The sequence below is a fragment of the Gallinula chloropus genome (assembly GCF_964237585.1).
Source record: "Gallinula chloropus genome assembly, chromosome: 3".
Lineage (NCBI taxonomy): Eukaryota > Metazoa > Chordata > Aves > Gruiformes > Rallidae > Gallinula > Gallinula chloropus.
The window spans coordinates 97,035,166-97,051,020 of NC_140087.1; the positions used below are offsets into that span (position 1 = coordinate 97,035,166).

General features: G+C 41.0%; 1 protein-coding gene across 1 annotated transcript in view; it reads left to right on the top strand.

Annotated features, from left to right (window-relative positions):
- Positions 1–12,382: 12,382 nt before the first annotated feature.
- The window catches only part of HMGCLL1 (3-hydroxy-3-methylglutaryl-CoA lyase like 1), a gene marked incomplete at both ends in the record, with an annotated part of 78,320 nt that continues 74,847 nt past the window's right edge, over positions 12,383–15,855 (top strand). Inside the window, one exon of the mRNA XM_084261827.1 lies at positions 12,383–12,499. Within this exon, the coding sequence (XP_084117953.1) occupies positions 12,383–12,499 (117 nt within the window). The remainder of the gene's footprint in view (positions 12,500–15,855) is intronic.

Sequence of the window (15,855 nt, forward strand, 5' to 3'; positions counted from 1 at the left end):
CATTAAACTTCTCATTCCACTAACAAAATCCATCTTTGAAGAAGCCTTTTTGCCGCAGAGTGATATTCATAACCTTAACTTGTCCTTCTCTCATAAAAACAAAGAAATCTCTCAACTAGTCAACTTCCTTGTCCCTGTAGCAAAAGATTGATACACTTAGGAAGAATAAATATGCCCAAGGGATTATCTGTTTCTTTCAAAGTATACTGATTAATCCACTAAAGATACTGCATCTGCCTACAAACTTTTTGTGCGTATCCTTAGACCATCACAGCTAGTATAAGTATTTGAGAATATACCCTTATAAACAAAAAGTACGCCTAAAATCTTGCATCTCAAGATCAAACTCCAGTCGAGAGGGAGTTTATCTTTTCCAAAGCAGGGACATTTCTGTTGTTACTGATTTCACATAGAAAGCATTCAAACATTGCCGTCACAGGGTAGATACGGGGCGTTTCACTGATATCATTGGAAGATATATTTGAGCCTTTTGTGGCAAAAGAAATTTCATGTACAAGTTCCTGTGTTAAATGTTATGACTGTTCCTAAGACACCAAAAAGCGAGTAAGTAGGGGTGGAAGTGTAGTGGGCTTCAGAGAAAGGCGAACTTTGCATCAATTATATAAGGACATATTGGGGTAGGCCAGGTTAAGAGGAATGCACATCTGGCAACTTGTCTTCCTCCAAACCCTACATGCAACACCTGCACGAAGGCCAAATACTCTGTCATTACATGGGATTTCAGGATTTCTCATTGTAGAAGGAAAATAAAGTGTTTTTTCTCCCTTGGGGCAAATCCTAGTTCTGCTTCTGAGGCCAAGACAACTCCTTCTGCATTGCAATTCTGTTTTGGCAGCACAAGTCAGGACGGCAGACTTTGGTGGTAAATCTTTGTACAGACCGGTGCACCAGTAATGGCTAAGAATGGGAGCCAGGCCAGTGACCGGCTGGTAGCCAGCTCTCTTCCTTCTGCAGAGCACTGAGTGACGCCGGGAGTAGGAAGTTCTGCTTACTCATCCCATAGCCGAAAAAGACAAACTGCTATCAAAGTCTTGCCTGAAGTCGGTTGTCCCTTGCTGCTCAGATATTCTTTATATAGTTACTGCTGGGCAACCTTTTTAGGAGAAAGTCGATTCCATCATAGCCACATATCCATTAACGCTGTTGTCTTCTGGCCTAATCCTTCACCTTGCTGCTGCTAGGTGACATGCTACCTATTGTGAAATCACATCTGAGGAACCGTTGCTTGAGCTGTCACGCTTACTGTCTTTTACGCTATTGTATATTCAGCCTTATGTTTAGTAGTGGAAGAGATTGAAGGGGTTAGTCATGGTACTACAAAAGGGAGCAATTAAGTCTTCTTTTAATATATGACCCAATTAATATTAATATTAAAAACATAACACCTCATATTGTTGCACAACACGTGTTTAGTTTGCATCAGGGATATATATTAAGATTCCTCTTTAAGTAATACATATAAAACTACATCCAGTCTGAGGTCTAGGTATTAAGTAACCTGTCTCAGGATCTGCAATCCACTGGTTATTATAACAGATCAGATAGTGACCAATAATAAAATCTGCTTCTAAGGAAAACTGTTTAATTCCACCTAAGGTGGACTGGGTAAATACTTGTCATATTTTTTAACCTTTCTTTTATAGCTATATTTTCATGCATATGGAGGCTAGATCTTATAATTTTTCTAAGCTCTCAGCTTCCACAATATCTCATGTAAAGATGACAATTCTTGCTAGCTGAGAATTGCCTAAATGTCTATCAAACTAAGAGTATTTTTATCAGTTTGAAATGTTCTGCCTGCCATGAAATTCATCCTTGGTTTTATGTTATAAGGGAAAAATGTGACATACTCCATTTTAACCTTGGTTAAAAAGTCATATTTTTCTGATTTGTCATGATGACGTGTTAAGAATCAAAGGAATCATTTGCTTTCTTAATGGTATGGGAATATAATTTGTAGTTTGTTTTTAAAAGCTGAATCACTGTTTTCAGATATCATTCCTTGGGAAATATGTTTTCAATTATACGCCCTTCCCCTTTTTCTCTCAGACTAGCTACATAATTTATTTAAGCAAGATATATTAATTTGTTTCTTCATAAAGATACCTCTCAAACACCTTCTTTTCTAAGTCTCAATTTTTTTGTTGGAATTGCATGTGGAATAGTAGGCCACTTATTTTAATGATGTCCAGTTAATTCTAAATGTGCATCTTATTGGTTGCTGACTTCATTCACTCTCACTTTGGTTTGTGCTTCTCAAAGACTGATAAGATCCACTGGCCGTAAGAGCTTCATATTACTTTAATGCTTTAATTAATTCTTGCATTCCATGTCTGTATGTAGAACCAGCTGCACAATAAATTCATGAAAACACATTCCACATTTTGAATATAATACAATAATTACCACTCTTAACAGACTATTTATGCTTCTACAGAAAGATCCCCAATCTGCCTGGGCAGACTAGAGGATTCGTAAGAACAAGGATGGTGAATAACAAAATGTACAGTGAATCTGCTCCTTAATTTAGCTGAATGTTTCACATTCTCCAGCAGAAAAAGCATGTCAACTGTTTTTGCCATTTCAGTACAACTCCTTTAAGGGTGGAGCCTTCAACAGTGTTAAAATTTTGTTCCTTCTGGTTAGAATTTTACCTTGAACCCTATCACTGCTTAAAAGCCATAACAATCATTTGCTCAGATATCTATCCATGACAGAGATTATCTCTTGTTTTCTTAAAAGGTTTTCAGCAGTGCATCTGTTTCTTCATAGTTAATATGCTAATTCTTAAAATCTAGTCAGATTAAGCACACAAATAAACACAGAACAGCAAGAGATCCATTACTCTGCCTACAGCATTTTCCTAGCTTTTTCTGTCTAAAAGAAACAGTGCTGGCTATTTTGTACAGTTTCCAATAAAAGACTTTCAAAAGCTGATTATTTTCTAATTACCTTTTCCTTCTGATATTTCTGCTTTCTTCTGTCACTTTGATAAATTGGGATAGGAACCATGTTTTGGTTTATGTTTGGACACAGTCAAACTCAAGACAAGCATGCAAGTGTCAGTGTATGTTGGCATGTTCATAATCAGCATCTTATATGTGTTAGAAGAATGATCTCTTGCTGGAAGTCATTGTTTGAATAGAAACAAAATAGTCCGTAGCTACAATCAGATTCCTTTAGAACTACTATTCTGTGAATTAGCATTCTGTGAACTTTCTATCCGTACTATAAAAACCATATGAATCATATGTGTAATTTATGAAGCGCAGCATCCTGTCCATGATGGTAGCCAGGACCAGATGTTTTACACAAAGGTGCAAAAAGCTCTTACAGTAGGCAGATGTTGGATTACTTCTCTATTAAGGAGGTCTCATCCTAAACCCTAATACTTAGAGATTGTCTGAAGCACTAAAAGATGAAGTTTTATTTTCATTCCAAAACTCTTCTTTAGTGTCTCACTAAATTTGCTCTTTGAGAGTGTTTGTTGTGGAGCAGTGGCAGGAATTGAGTTGTGTGGGCTCCAGATGTAGGTTCAGTGTTGTTTCCCATGCTGAAGCAACATGCAAGAGCAAAATCTGCTCAGAGCAACTGGAATATTAAATTGCTTAGCTGTTAGCCCCTGGCAAACACAAAGGAGGAAAACAGCTAGAAAATTACATTTCTCAACGTTTTAGAAATTAAATCGATATTCACCAGGACAACAGAGGGCATGTTCCTGACTCCAGGCTATCCTGCTGCTAAACTCCAAATTCTTGCTACAAGACACAGAGATGTCTGCACTTTTAGAAACTGTTGGATGTACTTTTGCAACAGAAAAGCTTTGGCAACTTAAATACAGTGGTCGCTACTTCAGACACAGATGTACCATGGGTAAACACCACTGTGTTTACAATGGGAACACAAGTTCATTGTCTCATGAACATGTGTGGTGACAACACTACTGCAAGGAGCAGGAAATGGATGTTAATGAGCCTGGAAGAGCCAAAGTCTCTCTGGGATCAATTGTGAAAGAACATTAAAGCTTCCTTTCCTGGCCCTCATGCACTGGAGCTGCCTCCCCCATCCATGTTGGGTCTCCTGGTGCCTCATATTGATCTATCCTACTCCTTTCCTGTTCTACAAAAGGCCCACTGAAAGAGAAGTATAAGAACTCAAACTTCCATTATCACTATGTTACCTCACATCTGTGTGAGTTCTTTCCTTGGGCTCTGAATTACAAACCTAATCTATAATAATTGAGGCATTCAGTCAAATTGTGTTGCTAAACATGGTATGAAACATCTCAAAAATTTTAATGGAAGCTCTGTGTGTGCAAAAGAGAAAAAAAAAACCAACACCTTTTTACAAAAATAATACAGAATAATTTTAAATCCAAAAGTCTATTTACCTGTTGTCCTCAAGGGAAACTGTAGATCTTTAAGCATGTCTCTGCACTAGGACCAGAAATACTCAAAGGTCAAAGAAAAGTTGTAACTGTAACACTAATGTATTACTATAGAACTTAAAGAAATACTCTATGCATTGTTTTTAATTCTGTACTACTCAAATTCCTGGCTGTACAGTGATACAGTGTCAACATTTGGTTTGGCACTTAGGATTCTCTCCTAGGAAATGGGAAGTGTGGGTTCAATACTCAGATGGCTTCTCAAACTCTAAGCCAGAAACTTCACGGCTCTTTCTCTAGGCTTGATGATTCCTACCGGCCAAACTTCAGGGGCTACCTGTTCAACATGTGGACACACTGCACTGCCTAGAAAAGACATCTAAACCTCCTTCACTGCAGTAGAGAGGCAAGTCTGTAGCTCAGTTGTTCCAAATGACTCCCTGAATGTCATGCAGACACCTAGCTCTCTCCACTGACTCTGCAGAAAATGCAGTTTAGACAGCCTAAAGCTCTCTAAAGGCTCACCAAATGCTGCAGTGTCTAATTTAAATGCCTAAAGTAGGAGGTTTAACTAATGCTGTGTATTTTAACTCTGCAGTCTCATGCAGACAGACTGTTGTAAAGACAGTTAACTAGGTAAAGCAAAGCCGTATGTTAAAACAAGGCAAAATAAGGAATTACAACTTCCATCAGCAGGCGGGTGTTCAGCCACGTCCAGGAACACGGGCCTTCATCACGTGTAATGGTTGCTTGGGAAGGCAAACGCCATCACTCTGAATGTCACCCCAGTTCCTCCTTCTTTCCCCCTGCTTTTAATGCTGAGTGTGACAGATAGTATTGAATATCCCTCTGGTCAGCTGGGGGCAGCTGTCCTGGCTGTCTCCTCCCAACTTCTTGATTGCCCCCAGTAAGAAACAGAGGAGGCTTCAACAATGGCCAAAAGTAAAACATGGGTGTGTTATCTACACTGTTTTCATCAGAAATCCAAAACATAGCACCATAAAAGCTGATATGAAAAAAAAAATTAACTTCATCCCAGCCACAACCAGGACCCTGTTTTACTAGGATTGCACTGCCATGTTTCAAAGCCACACTTTGTAACCAGAAAGATGAGACAATTGCTAATATTTTTAAGAAAACTGCTAATTCTTATGTTATCACATAATTCTACAAACTGAAACATAGACATTAAAAACTATGGGGAAAAAAACCTTTCTTGCCCTTGTATACAAACATCTGCTTTGGAGGTGAGTTGTGTTTCAAATTGGGGAAAGAAATCATTAAAGGTAGCGTGGAATGGTTGACACTGCAAATTACATTCTTGTTATGAAAAAGAATAATACTGTTCTCTTTCACAGAATATTGCTTAGGCAACACTGTGGGTCCTTAAACATAACAGCCATAATGCATTTTGCTTCACAACATGCTATCAGTATTTTAATTTGAAGGTATTGCTGTTTTTCTCCTCGCCTCAGATGAAGCTTACAGATATACTTTTTTGGAGATGATGTAGACTCAAGAAAGTGCTTATTATTGGAACTCTAACATGAAGTAGTAGTACACATTAATTTTTGTGTGATTACATCCTGTATTAGTGATAAAGATAGAGAAAGAAGATGAAAAAAAATAGAGTTTGTCCAAGTGTTTTATTTTATTGTGGTGTTGCTACCATTTTGCTGAAGAGGGAATCTCTGTCAATACCATTCCTGTATTTCCTATGTCAGCCTTTCCTCTAGAGTTACAGTATTCATTTGCTTGGTTCAGTCTTTGCTTTTGAAGCCAAAGAACACAATCCTTTGTCCTAACTTATGCATGCTACCAAAGACGATTTCAGATCACAGGACACAGCTGCAATCTGACTCTGAAGTTAAATATAAACAGAGATGGAAGAAATAAATGATGCACACATTTACTTGATGATCTCAGATTACTTTGTATTATGGTGCATGTGATATTTGTTTTTATTCCACATTACACACTATTTCAATTTATTTTTCATTATTTAGTAGCACGTTGTCCAAAGGCTTTTGCTATGCTGATAATTTAACAACTGCATTCAGTTATTCTGGATATGCATTTTAATTATCAAACTGCCGTATTAAACACAAGGAGGCTACCTTGGCAAGCACATCTTTTATGTGCAAATATAAACTTTGCTTGTGCTGCTGTTTAGTAATACCTCTGCCTTTTTATTGTTTGGTTGCCAAATTAGGCAAGTTTATACCGGACCAGAAGACGTCTTCTCCATTTATTGTTCTTACTAGGTTGAGTAATATTGGTGACAGAAGAAACGGAAAAATTCTAGTGACAGACAGGTCACTATACTAGAATTTAAACAGTACTATCTCTCTGGAACTATTTAATTCCATGAACACAGCAACTGAATACCCCACGTCATTTTTAAAGAGCAGTTATATGGCAAATTCTTAAAAGAAAAAACTCAAACAGTTATTCCTGCTATGTCCATGAAATATGTTTTTGTACACTAACTTGGTAATTAGAAGAATCACCAACAAGCAAGTTAGCAACTAGTCAATTTCTATTTTTCTTGTGATTTCACTGCTTGAATGCTCTATTTCTATCCTTCCCAGGAACACTCTGGTTCTACTACATCTTTTCCCCTTCCCTTAATGCTGAAACTGCATCCAGCTCAGAGCCTGCTGGAGGGTCACGCTGGTTATCTCTTTTTCTACCTGCCTCAACTGTTGCCACATAACCTTCAACAGATAAAAATTATCTGCAATGTACAATGAGATTATATATTGATGATTGTAGATTTCAATAAATTTGACCTTTCCCTTTCAGTTAACTTCCAGCTTCCTTGGTGACTTTTTCTCTGAAGCCAGCAACAAGTTTGCTAGGTATACTTGGTTTGAGACTTTCCTTGTCTGCATAGACAGAAACCATGTATAGAGTCAAATGAAGTGACACTATAATGGACTTAATGATGTTGACTGGCGCAGGACTCATTTGAGTAAACGTAGCTAATGTAGCTGTATCTACACCTGAGTAGTCACTCTAGGCTCTCTGTAGTCAGCAGGGAGACAAATGCATACATTAGCATATGGTTCATTTGATTCTAAAATACATGTTTAAAATAAATCAGAAGATTTGCTTCCTAAGAGAACACAGAAAAGATTCATGTCTTTAAAGCTTTTTACCTGTTTGGAAAGCACTATCCACCAGAACACAGTACAGGTACACTTGTCAGGTGAGTATTTTGTGCTGTTTTGCCTGAACTCTGACAAATGCTCTGTACTTGAGAAGAAATGGGATACTGCATAAAAAGTTGTCCCTGAATCTCCTTATTAATCATCCTAAGGATGATTTATAGTTTCTGTTTGTACTAAGTGACGTAAACGGGTTCCTTGCTGGAAGAGCAACAGAACTGGCCCCACTGACAATCAATTTGTTGGCTCTCAGTAACATAAAGGGAGGAAGGAAATCAGAGGTTACTGCATATTGCACCTTATACACCATAGAAGAAATGACAGAAGTATTTACTGGCAGAAAAAACTGGGTGGAGAGGGAGATACTACCTGCATTTATGTGAAAAACAGATATAGAAGTGCAGTTTGGGCCATGGTAGGTAAAACACTTTTAAAAGGAAATATTTTCTTAAATAATAGCACCTTGAAAATCCATTCAGGGATTGGCACCTTACTTCTCCTGATAATACCACGTGGTATTATCAGATGAAGGACTTGCAGTCTAAAAGATGGAGACAGACAAGGGACACATTTGTTTTGTCAGCATTTCTGTCAATTATAGAAATATCTCAGATGGTAAATGTTATATTTAAATAATCACTTGCTGCTACAATTCTCTGCTGTCTTTGACATACCTGATAACAATTATAGGTAGGTATGTCAGTGCTGGCACTTTGGAGACCACCCAAAGGGCCGCAGAGTTCCATTCCTACCAGTGTAAAAGGCAGTGCCCTTTATAAATCTGAAATAACATAGCTTGTGGTACAGCCCTTTCTTTTATGACTCTGTCTATAGATGTGCAACTGTTGTGATTATGAAACCAGGACTAAGTTCACCAAATTTCCTTCTTTTTCTCTTTAACAATGTCTAGTGTTATGAGAATAAAATTAAAATGTTTCCTTTTTCAAGTGTGTGTTTCACATTGAGCTCTCCTTGGTAAAAACCTGCCATCTGATCGAATTAGTGAAAGAACAGAAAAGAACGGGGTCCAACATCTGGCAAGAGGTAACTTGGATTTTCTTCTTGATTGTGTCTCTTTCAAATGCCAGGTGTCTATCACCTGGGGTGTAGTCTTACTTTGGCAAAGTAAATCTATTACTACCTCTCTGAAGAATGCCGTCTCTGAATAATGCCACTGCTAATGGAATACTGATTTACTGCCACAACTGTAAAGAATCTTTTTTAACATTGTTACACTTCCCATCAATTTAGATCAACCAGACCTACCATATGTGAGAAGTTATCTACATTTTTCTCCAATAAAACTGAAATGATGAAAGCTTTGCTTTCCCTGAGGTATCATCCACTATTGGTAGCCCCATTGTTTTTTCCTTAGCCCTCATCTTCTTTGTCAGGGCTGGAGCATATTATTCCTGCAATGCTTGCCAGAATTCTATGGCTTATTTGTTGTTTGAGACTCACCATATGTGTCTTTGATCCCTGCCTAGTAGGCACCTTGGCTGCTGGCCAGTTTGGCACTTACGATTATCAGCAGTATGAATAGCTCCCCTGCTTCTGATTCTGTTCTTCTTGCTGTCATCAAATCACTCTTTAAACAACTTTCTTATTTTCTTTTAGATGCTTGTAAACGATCAACCTATTTTTACCGTGCCTTTCTTGGCCACAGTTTTGTGTCACACTGCAGGAAATCCAACAGCTTGATGTTTCTACTCTTAATGATCTGACTGCCAACTACCTGTGTAATTGGATGGGAAAATAAGCAGTGCAGAAACATCTCTCATGGTAATATTTGAAGTTTCTCTGCAACATGAATTTGCCTGTTTTCCCCATCTGGTGGGCTTGGTGGCACGACTTTTATGAGAGATTATTTATTTTAGTGAAAAGCATTCCTTTTAATAAACGTTTTAAAACCTTTGACCAGAATACAGTGTGAGCCAATGACGATGATAGATTCAGAGGAGTATCAGAATGATAAATAGTTTTAAGAGACAGACGGAAAGCCAAAAGCCAGTCATGTGCAATTTCTATTCACTATCCTGATGTAGCACTAAACATATCTGAGTCCTTCCATGTGTTCTAGTAAACTGAAGTTGTTCCAAAATGCCATTGTTGAACAAAAACTATGCAGAATTCAAATAAAGAACAGCACAGGGCATATAAAGGTCCAGACCACGAGAGGCCCATGCGCTGTTGCAGAAGGATCTGCCAGAAGTCTCCATTATTCTTTACATGATTTTGCAAATACTTCTATCAGTAAATACACTGGTAGTACCACTGAAAGCAGGGGAAGTTAAACAGCATATTGTACCATATCTGCCTTCATAATAACTCACAAAGTGTGTGTGTGTGGGGGGTGGTGGTGGGGGGGTGGGGGTGGGTAGGGCAGGACTAAATTTTGTAGCTCCTGGGAGCAACAAACAGTATCGGCGTAATTACATCTGCTTATAACGTGCTCTTCTAGGAGCTCCTTTCACATTGTCCTGTTCCACATGACTCTTGTTTAGGAATAGCAGATTGGTTCAGCTCTAAAGCTCTTAACACACAGTGCTTGTTTGATAAATTACCACCTCCTTCTCCTAAGAAACACGTGAGTTTCAGATGAATGTGCTTTATGTAGGTGTGTTTTGAAACAACTGCTTACATGGAGTGAGAAGCACTGGTTGAAAAACGCAGTGCTAAATCAGCAAGGCTGAAAAACAAATTCTAACTTCAGGGTGAATGAGAGGTACAACAAAAAAACCCAAAAGACTGTGGAGTGAGAACCCAGTTTACTTGGAATTACCTGACAATATACCACTACCACATTCTCCTTCTCTGCCCAGCTGCACTAGGATTTCAGATAAAGATGCTCCTTCTCACCATATTTGGTGGCACTCAGAGCCTTAAAGGAGGTTTGTGCCAGAAAATGGTCACAGTGGATTTAGGCTGGACGAGCACATTGAGGCTTTAAGCCCTACACAAATGACCTTCAGCTTTGACGGTATGTTTTGTAGTTGTAACAGCAGTGGCAGGCAAAGAAACAACACTATTAGAAGAGATTTAATGTGAAAAAGGCAGCAAGTTTGATGGCTAAGCTACCTACAGAGTGTTATAATGAACCTAATTTCAGAGGAATTTGTCAGAAAGGTGATTAAAGAGAAAATTAAGTTTGACTTCTGTATCAGAGTAACCTGAGAAGATAGGTAGGCTGCAGGCAGGCATATTTCCAACTCACTATGAACTGTATAGAAAAGTGCAAAACAAAATTATTTTCCTCAATAAAGTGTTTTTCACATGTATCAAATCATAGATAAACTGCCTCTTACTAGGAGACAAAAGAGCCAGCCTTAGTAAATTTTGTCCCTAGCTTTACAGGTAACAAGACCTGAATAGAGAGTAGCCAGAGCCACTGTTGAATGGAAACTACAGCGGAATTTTGAACTGTGAAAATATAAGAATTCTGAATTTTACTGGAAGAAGGCTGAAAAGATACTGCCTGCCTCAGCTTGCAGTCAGTAGAGAAAACCCTTGGCACTTTTTCTGTGCCTAGATTTGAAATTGCAGATACCCAGTAGCGATATTTTAAAAATAAATTTTAAAGTAATATTTTACACATTTTACATATTTTATTTCTAAAAAGCTGTCTTTATCCTTGAAAAACAAAAATTTCACAGCCGATAGATAGCATCCAGTTTAGGTTTACAATGGCACTCAGCAGCAGGGAGGGGTTTGGAGGTTCAGAACAGCAAGCTAGAAAATGCAGAACAGAAGAAGAGAAAGCCGGTGCTTGGAGAGTACCATGTCTGTCAGCAAATGACTGAAACAGAGACTTGGCTGCAAACTTGCTAAACTTTTGCAGCAAATGACAGAGGGAAAGGTTAGTGAATTTAACAAAAGCTCCCCGATACCCCAGCAAAGGAATGATCCAGAAACAGTTTTCATTGCATTCGGTAATTCACTTGAGCGTGGTCTGGAAAGTTGGCTGACACAATGAATGCTGAAGGAGATGACAAAATACAATGTGCTGCTTCTGAGCTGTTAAAACCTGGGAAGTATTCGAATCACTCCATTCTAAGTTTTTGCTACCCAAGTGAAAAGCATAAATAGAAGTGTGCCCATAAAGCCTCATGTCAAAGCCCTGCTACCACCTGAACGGCCCAGTGAGAGGGACAGGTTTTGTGCAGCCCCAGGACCCCAAACTGGGCAAGCCGGCTTGGCCTCAGGCAGAACAAGGTCCCTTCTCCTTGTTCCCCTCTTCCCCCTCAAGCCTTCTGCCAAAAGCCTTGAAAGCCCACGCTGCGCCTCCTTTCCCCCGGGTGTCAAGAAGGTCGTGGAGCTGCTCGGCTGCCTGACCCCAGGCCTGTACCCGTCCCCCGAGCTCAGGGCCCGCAGTGTCCCCGAGCCTGCTCCTCAGGGGCTTCACCCCCACCCCGCAGTGGCGGGCTGCTGTGGCACGGGATTGGCGGCGGGGAGCCAAGCGCCCTCAACGCCCGGGAAGGTGAGGAGGGGGCGGTGAGGAGAGGTGGCAGCGCCGCGGCTGTCTCCGGTCGGGCCGCCGCCGAAACCCGCCGCGGCCCCGGGACTCGGCGGCGGCCGCCGGGTCTGCGGGATGAGGCGGCGGTTGCCGCAGCAGCCGCGGGAGGGGCGCGGCGGAGATGCCGACGCAGCGGGCTCCCGCGCTCCGCCAATCACAGGCGCCGGTCGGGGCCCGGCTATAGCCAGTGGCTGCGGCGGGCGCGGGGCTGGCGGGTCTCCGCTAGGCAGGAGGCTGCACCGGCCTTGTGGCTGGCTGCCGGGCGCACGGGGAGAGCCCCGCCGCCGCGCCATGGGCACGGTGCCGTCGGCGCTGAAGCACTGCCTCAGTTACCAGCACCTCCTCAAGGAGCAGCTGTGGATCGGGGAGCCGGCCGCACCGCCGCCTGCGGCTCCGCACCCCGGGCAGGTATCGCCGGGCGGGGGTGAAGGGATGGGATGGTGCCGGCCCTGCGAGGCGCGGCCGCCGCCAGGGGGAGGCCGGGGCCCGCCGCCGCCTCGCCCTTCACGCACGTACCCTGCGTCCCCGCCGCTCCAGCCTGCGCCCGGCCGTCGCTGCTCTCCCTGCCCGGCCCGGCGGCACTCCCGCTGGCCACCGCCGAGTGTAACGGCGTGCACGGAGGAGTAGGGGCCTGTCTGACGTCCCCTCGTGCTGCTGGGCCTTTCCCGGTCACTGTGTCAGAAGACGGCTGGTTTCAAACCATCTGACTGGTAGCGCACACACGGTTGGGCATCTCTAGTGGTGCAGGGATCAGGCAGTGTTAACGAAATCCACTCATCTCTGACCCTCTCACCTGTTATAATCCACTGTCGGAAAAGTCATAAAACTCTAGGGTGACATATTTTGGCGAGGCCTCAGTATTGGCCTCAGGCCCCAGGGTTTGCATATCTTCAACTGGAGCACGAGGGACAGGCTGTTAGGGTGTGGAGGCAGATCCATCAGCTGTACCCTCTTTCCGGGATGATCTGAGTGGTGATAGGATCGGATGTTCACGGAGGGATGAGCAAAGGTGCCTGCTCACCGTCATGTCTGCCAGCCATGACCAGTGGTGTGGGGTAGCGGGGAGTGGAAGTTAAGTGAGGAGGCACATGGGACAGATGAAGACCGTACGCCGTGACTGCACTAATCATGGCTTTGGAAGGAAAGAAATGAAGGAAAAGGAAAGCTATGGGTGGCTTTCAGGGAGAGGCTGCATAAATATGGAAGGATGTTGAAAGGAGATGTCAGTTTAAAGTACTGAAAAAAACAGGTAGTTCTGAGCGCGACATTGCCTTTACTGTAGCAACGCACTTATCCTTGGGACATATGCTGACTGAACTTCATTCCTCTGAGTAGAACTCCAGTAATCAGTCAGGGCTTCAAACAGTGAAAAACATGAGTCAAGTCTAGAACAAAATTGGTTTAAAAATCATGTCTTCAAAAAAAATGCACTTCTTGTTCATTACATCTTCCTTCTGTTTTCTACACCTTTCAGGTATACCTGGGGTGCATCTTCCATTTGTTTCCATCATCTGGAAGTGAAATTTAATTATTAGGTAGCAATGTAACTTCAGAAGTGGAGAGATCATGAAAAATGAAATGTTCTGAGTGCCATGAAAGCTGGCAGCGTTGTAATTTTGCTTCAGATGGTTTGAGCTTGAGATTTCAAAAGCTACATATGCCCTAAGCAATACTGTTGTGAGCACAGAGCTTTCTACAGATACGCTGCATACAACTTCAAGCTATGACAGTTCCCCTAAAGTAGTGTTCATCCAGCATTGAATTTTGGGGAGAAAAATCAAACTTAAGTACTTCAGTTGTTACTGTAAAAGTGGAAAAATGTTTTCTTAGTGTAAAAAGCAATAACAGAATGAAAGGACTTTTATGCATTAGGCAGGAAGCAAAGCACTATAATCCTCTTCATGTGCCCTTGCTAAATTTCCATGCGTCATTTTCTTTCAAAATATGAGCATTTTTTTTTAAAAATTCCTTCAAAATACCTTGATATGCCACTTGATTGCATCAGTCTCTGCCCACTCTCAGACAAAGCATCTGAGAGGTTCAAGGGCTTTTGCAAAAGAGAGGGTTTGAAGTCAAAGATAAGCAATAACATCTTCCCAGAAAACTGTAGATTGTGGGAAAAAAAAAAGGTTTATTTATTGTAATGAATGCCTGTAACTTTTGCTTCATTTTTTGCAGTGCTTTTCTTTCATTTTCATCACCATTTTTCTTCCTCCAAGGATAGAGAAGAATGTCTTCCTGACTAAACAGCAATTTGCTCTTTACCCTCCTCCTGCACATTGATGTGTTTGTAAGCTGCCCAGGCTGCTGAGCCCACCAACACTAAGTCCAAAGCTGGTCACTGTTAATGTTTTAACATTGGCTTCTGCATTACCTCAGTCTGTGATTTTTATTAGATGATTTTAGTGATTTTCTTAGCTTTACATCAATCTGTCCAAATTTCAGGTTTGGTTTTGTTTTTTTTTTACGTGGATGCTAAATAACCCATAAAGGTTTTTATTATGTTTGGGTGCATTCTGTACTGATTGTGTTCAAGCAAAAATGTGTTCCATTTCATGTAATTTACAAATGTTACTAGATGAAGTGATGGTTGTAAAAATTGTTTGTTGGGTTTTTTGTTTGTTTGTTTTGACTAGTGTATGCAAGACACTTATTGGGGTGCCACTGTAATCACATGTACGTGGATAGACGAAGAATGAGAGTAGGACAGGGGGTTTAAGGTGCAAGAACAGTTTCCCAGCAATAATTTAATGCTTTTTTTTTGTGGCTGATGGTTGGCTTTATTTAGCCAACAATTTTGTAGTATTTTTTACAACTGTATTTGACTTCAAAACATGGGGTTGCTTAAGGAGCAAAGTTATTGAAAAGGAGAGGTGAAAAATAAAAGGTAATTGAGCTAATGACTGGAGAGAAAATAAATAAATTTTCTAATATCTATTAATAGAATTCACTAATACATCAATAGAATGTACTAGTTATCATTGCTTATTTCACTTACTAAGCGTGAAATAATTTTCACTGTTATTTATACTAGGGGTTTATTCAACCCCCTATTGAACACCTGACTAGTCAATGGCACACCATATTCCTGTTGCAGTATCTTCGTTTTCTTAATTTCTTGGTCTTGATTGCTTCTGAAATGCTGTCTTATGTTTTGTGCAAGGGAATCCTAGTTCTGCTTCATTCTCTTAGCATTACCTCAGTGTATGCTGTTCTTTGTTAATAGCTCTGATTAATGTAATATTAAAGGTCTGATTAATTTTACCAAATGGGTGGTATAGCTACATGAGAATTTTTTAAAGACATGGATTTTACAGAACTGTAGAATGTACTAGGATCTACCTAGAAAGGAGACAGAAGTAGATGTTGCAGTTTTGGGGAGATTTCCACAGTGACGGAGATTGCTACTGATGGTGACTCATAGCACTTGACTGGAATTTGTAATGTGCTTTGTGTTCTGTTTTGTAAAAAGCTCGGGTTGAGCGGCAGGGAGGAAGGCTGGCTCTTCAGCCGCTGCTGATGGCTGTCCTCTAGCTTAGCAGGAACCTTCTCACTGGAAGGACAAATGTTCTGAGAGAAGCTGACATTGGTCTCATCCTAAAGACTTAATGATGTTTCCATGTAGATTAAAATGCAGTTTTAATGCATTAGGAATATGCTAAGCACACAACAGGGAAGACCTGCATGGGTCAAGAAGTGGTGGAAAAGACTGGGCTGAAGTTCAAGGGTGAAGAATGATTAGGTACCTTGAGACCCAAACTAGA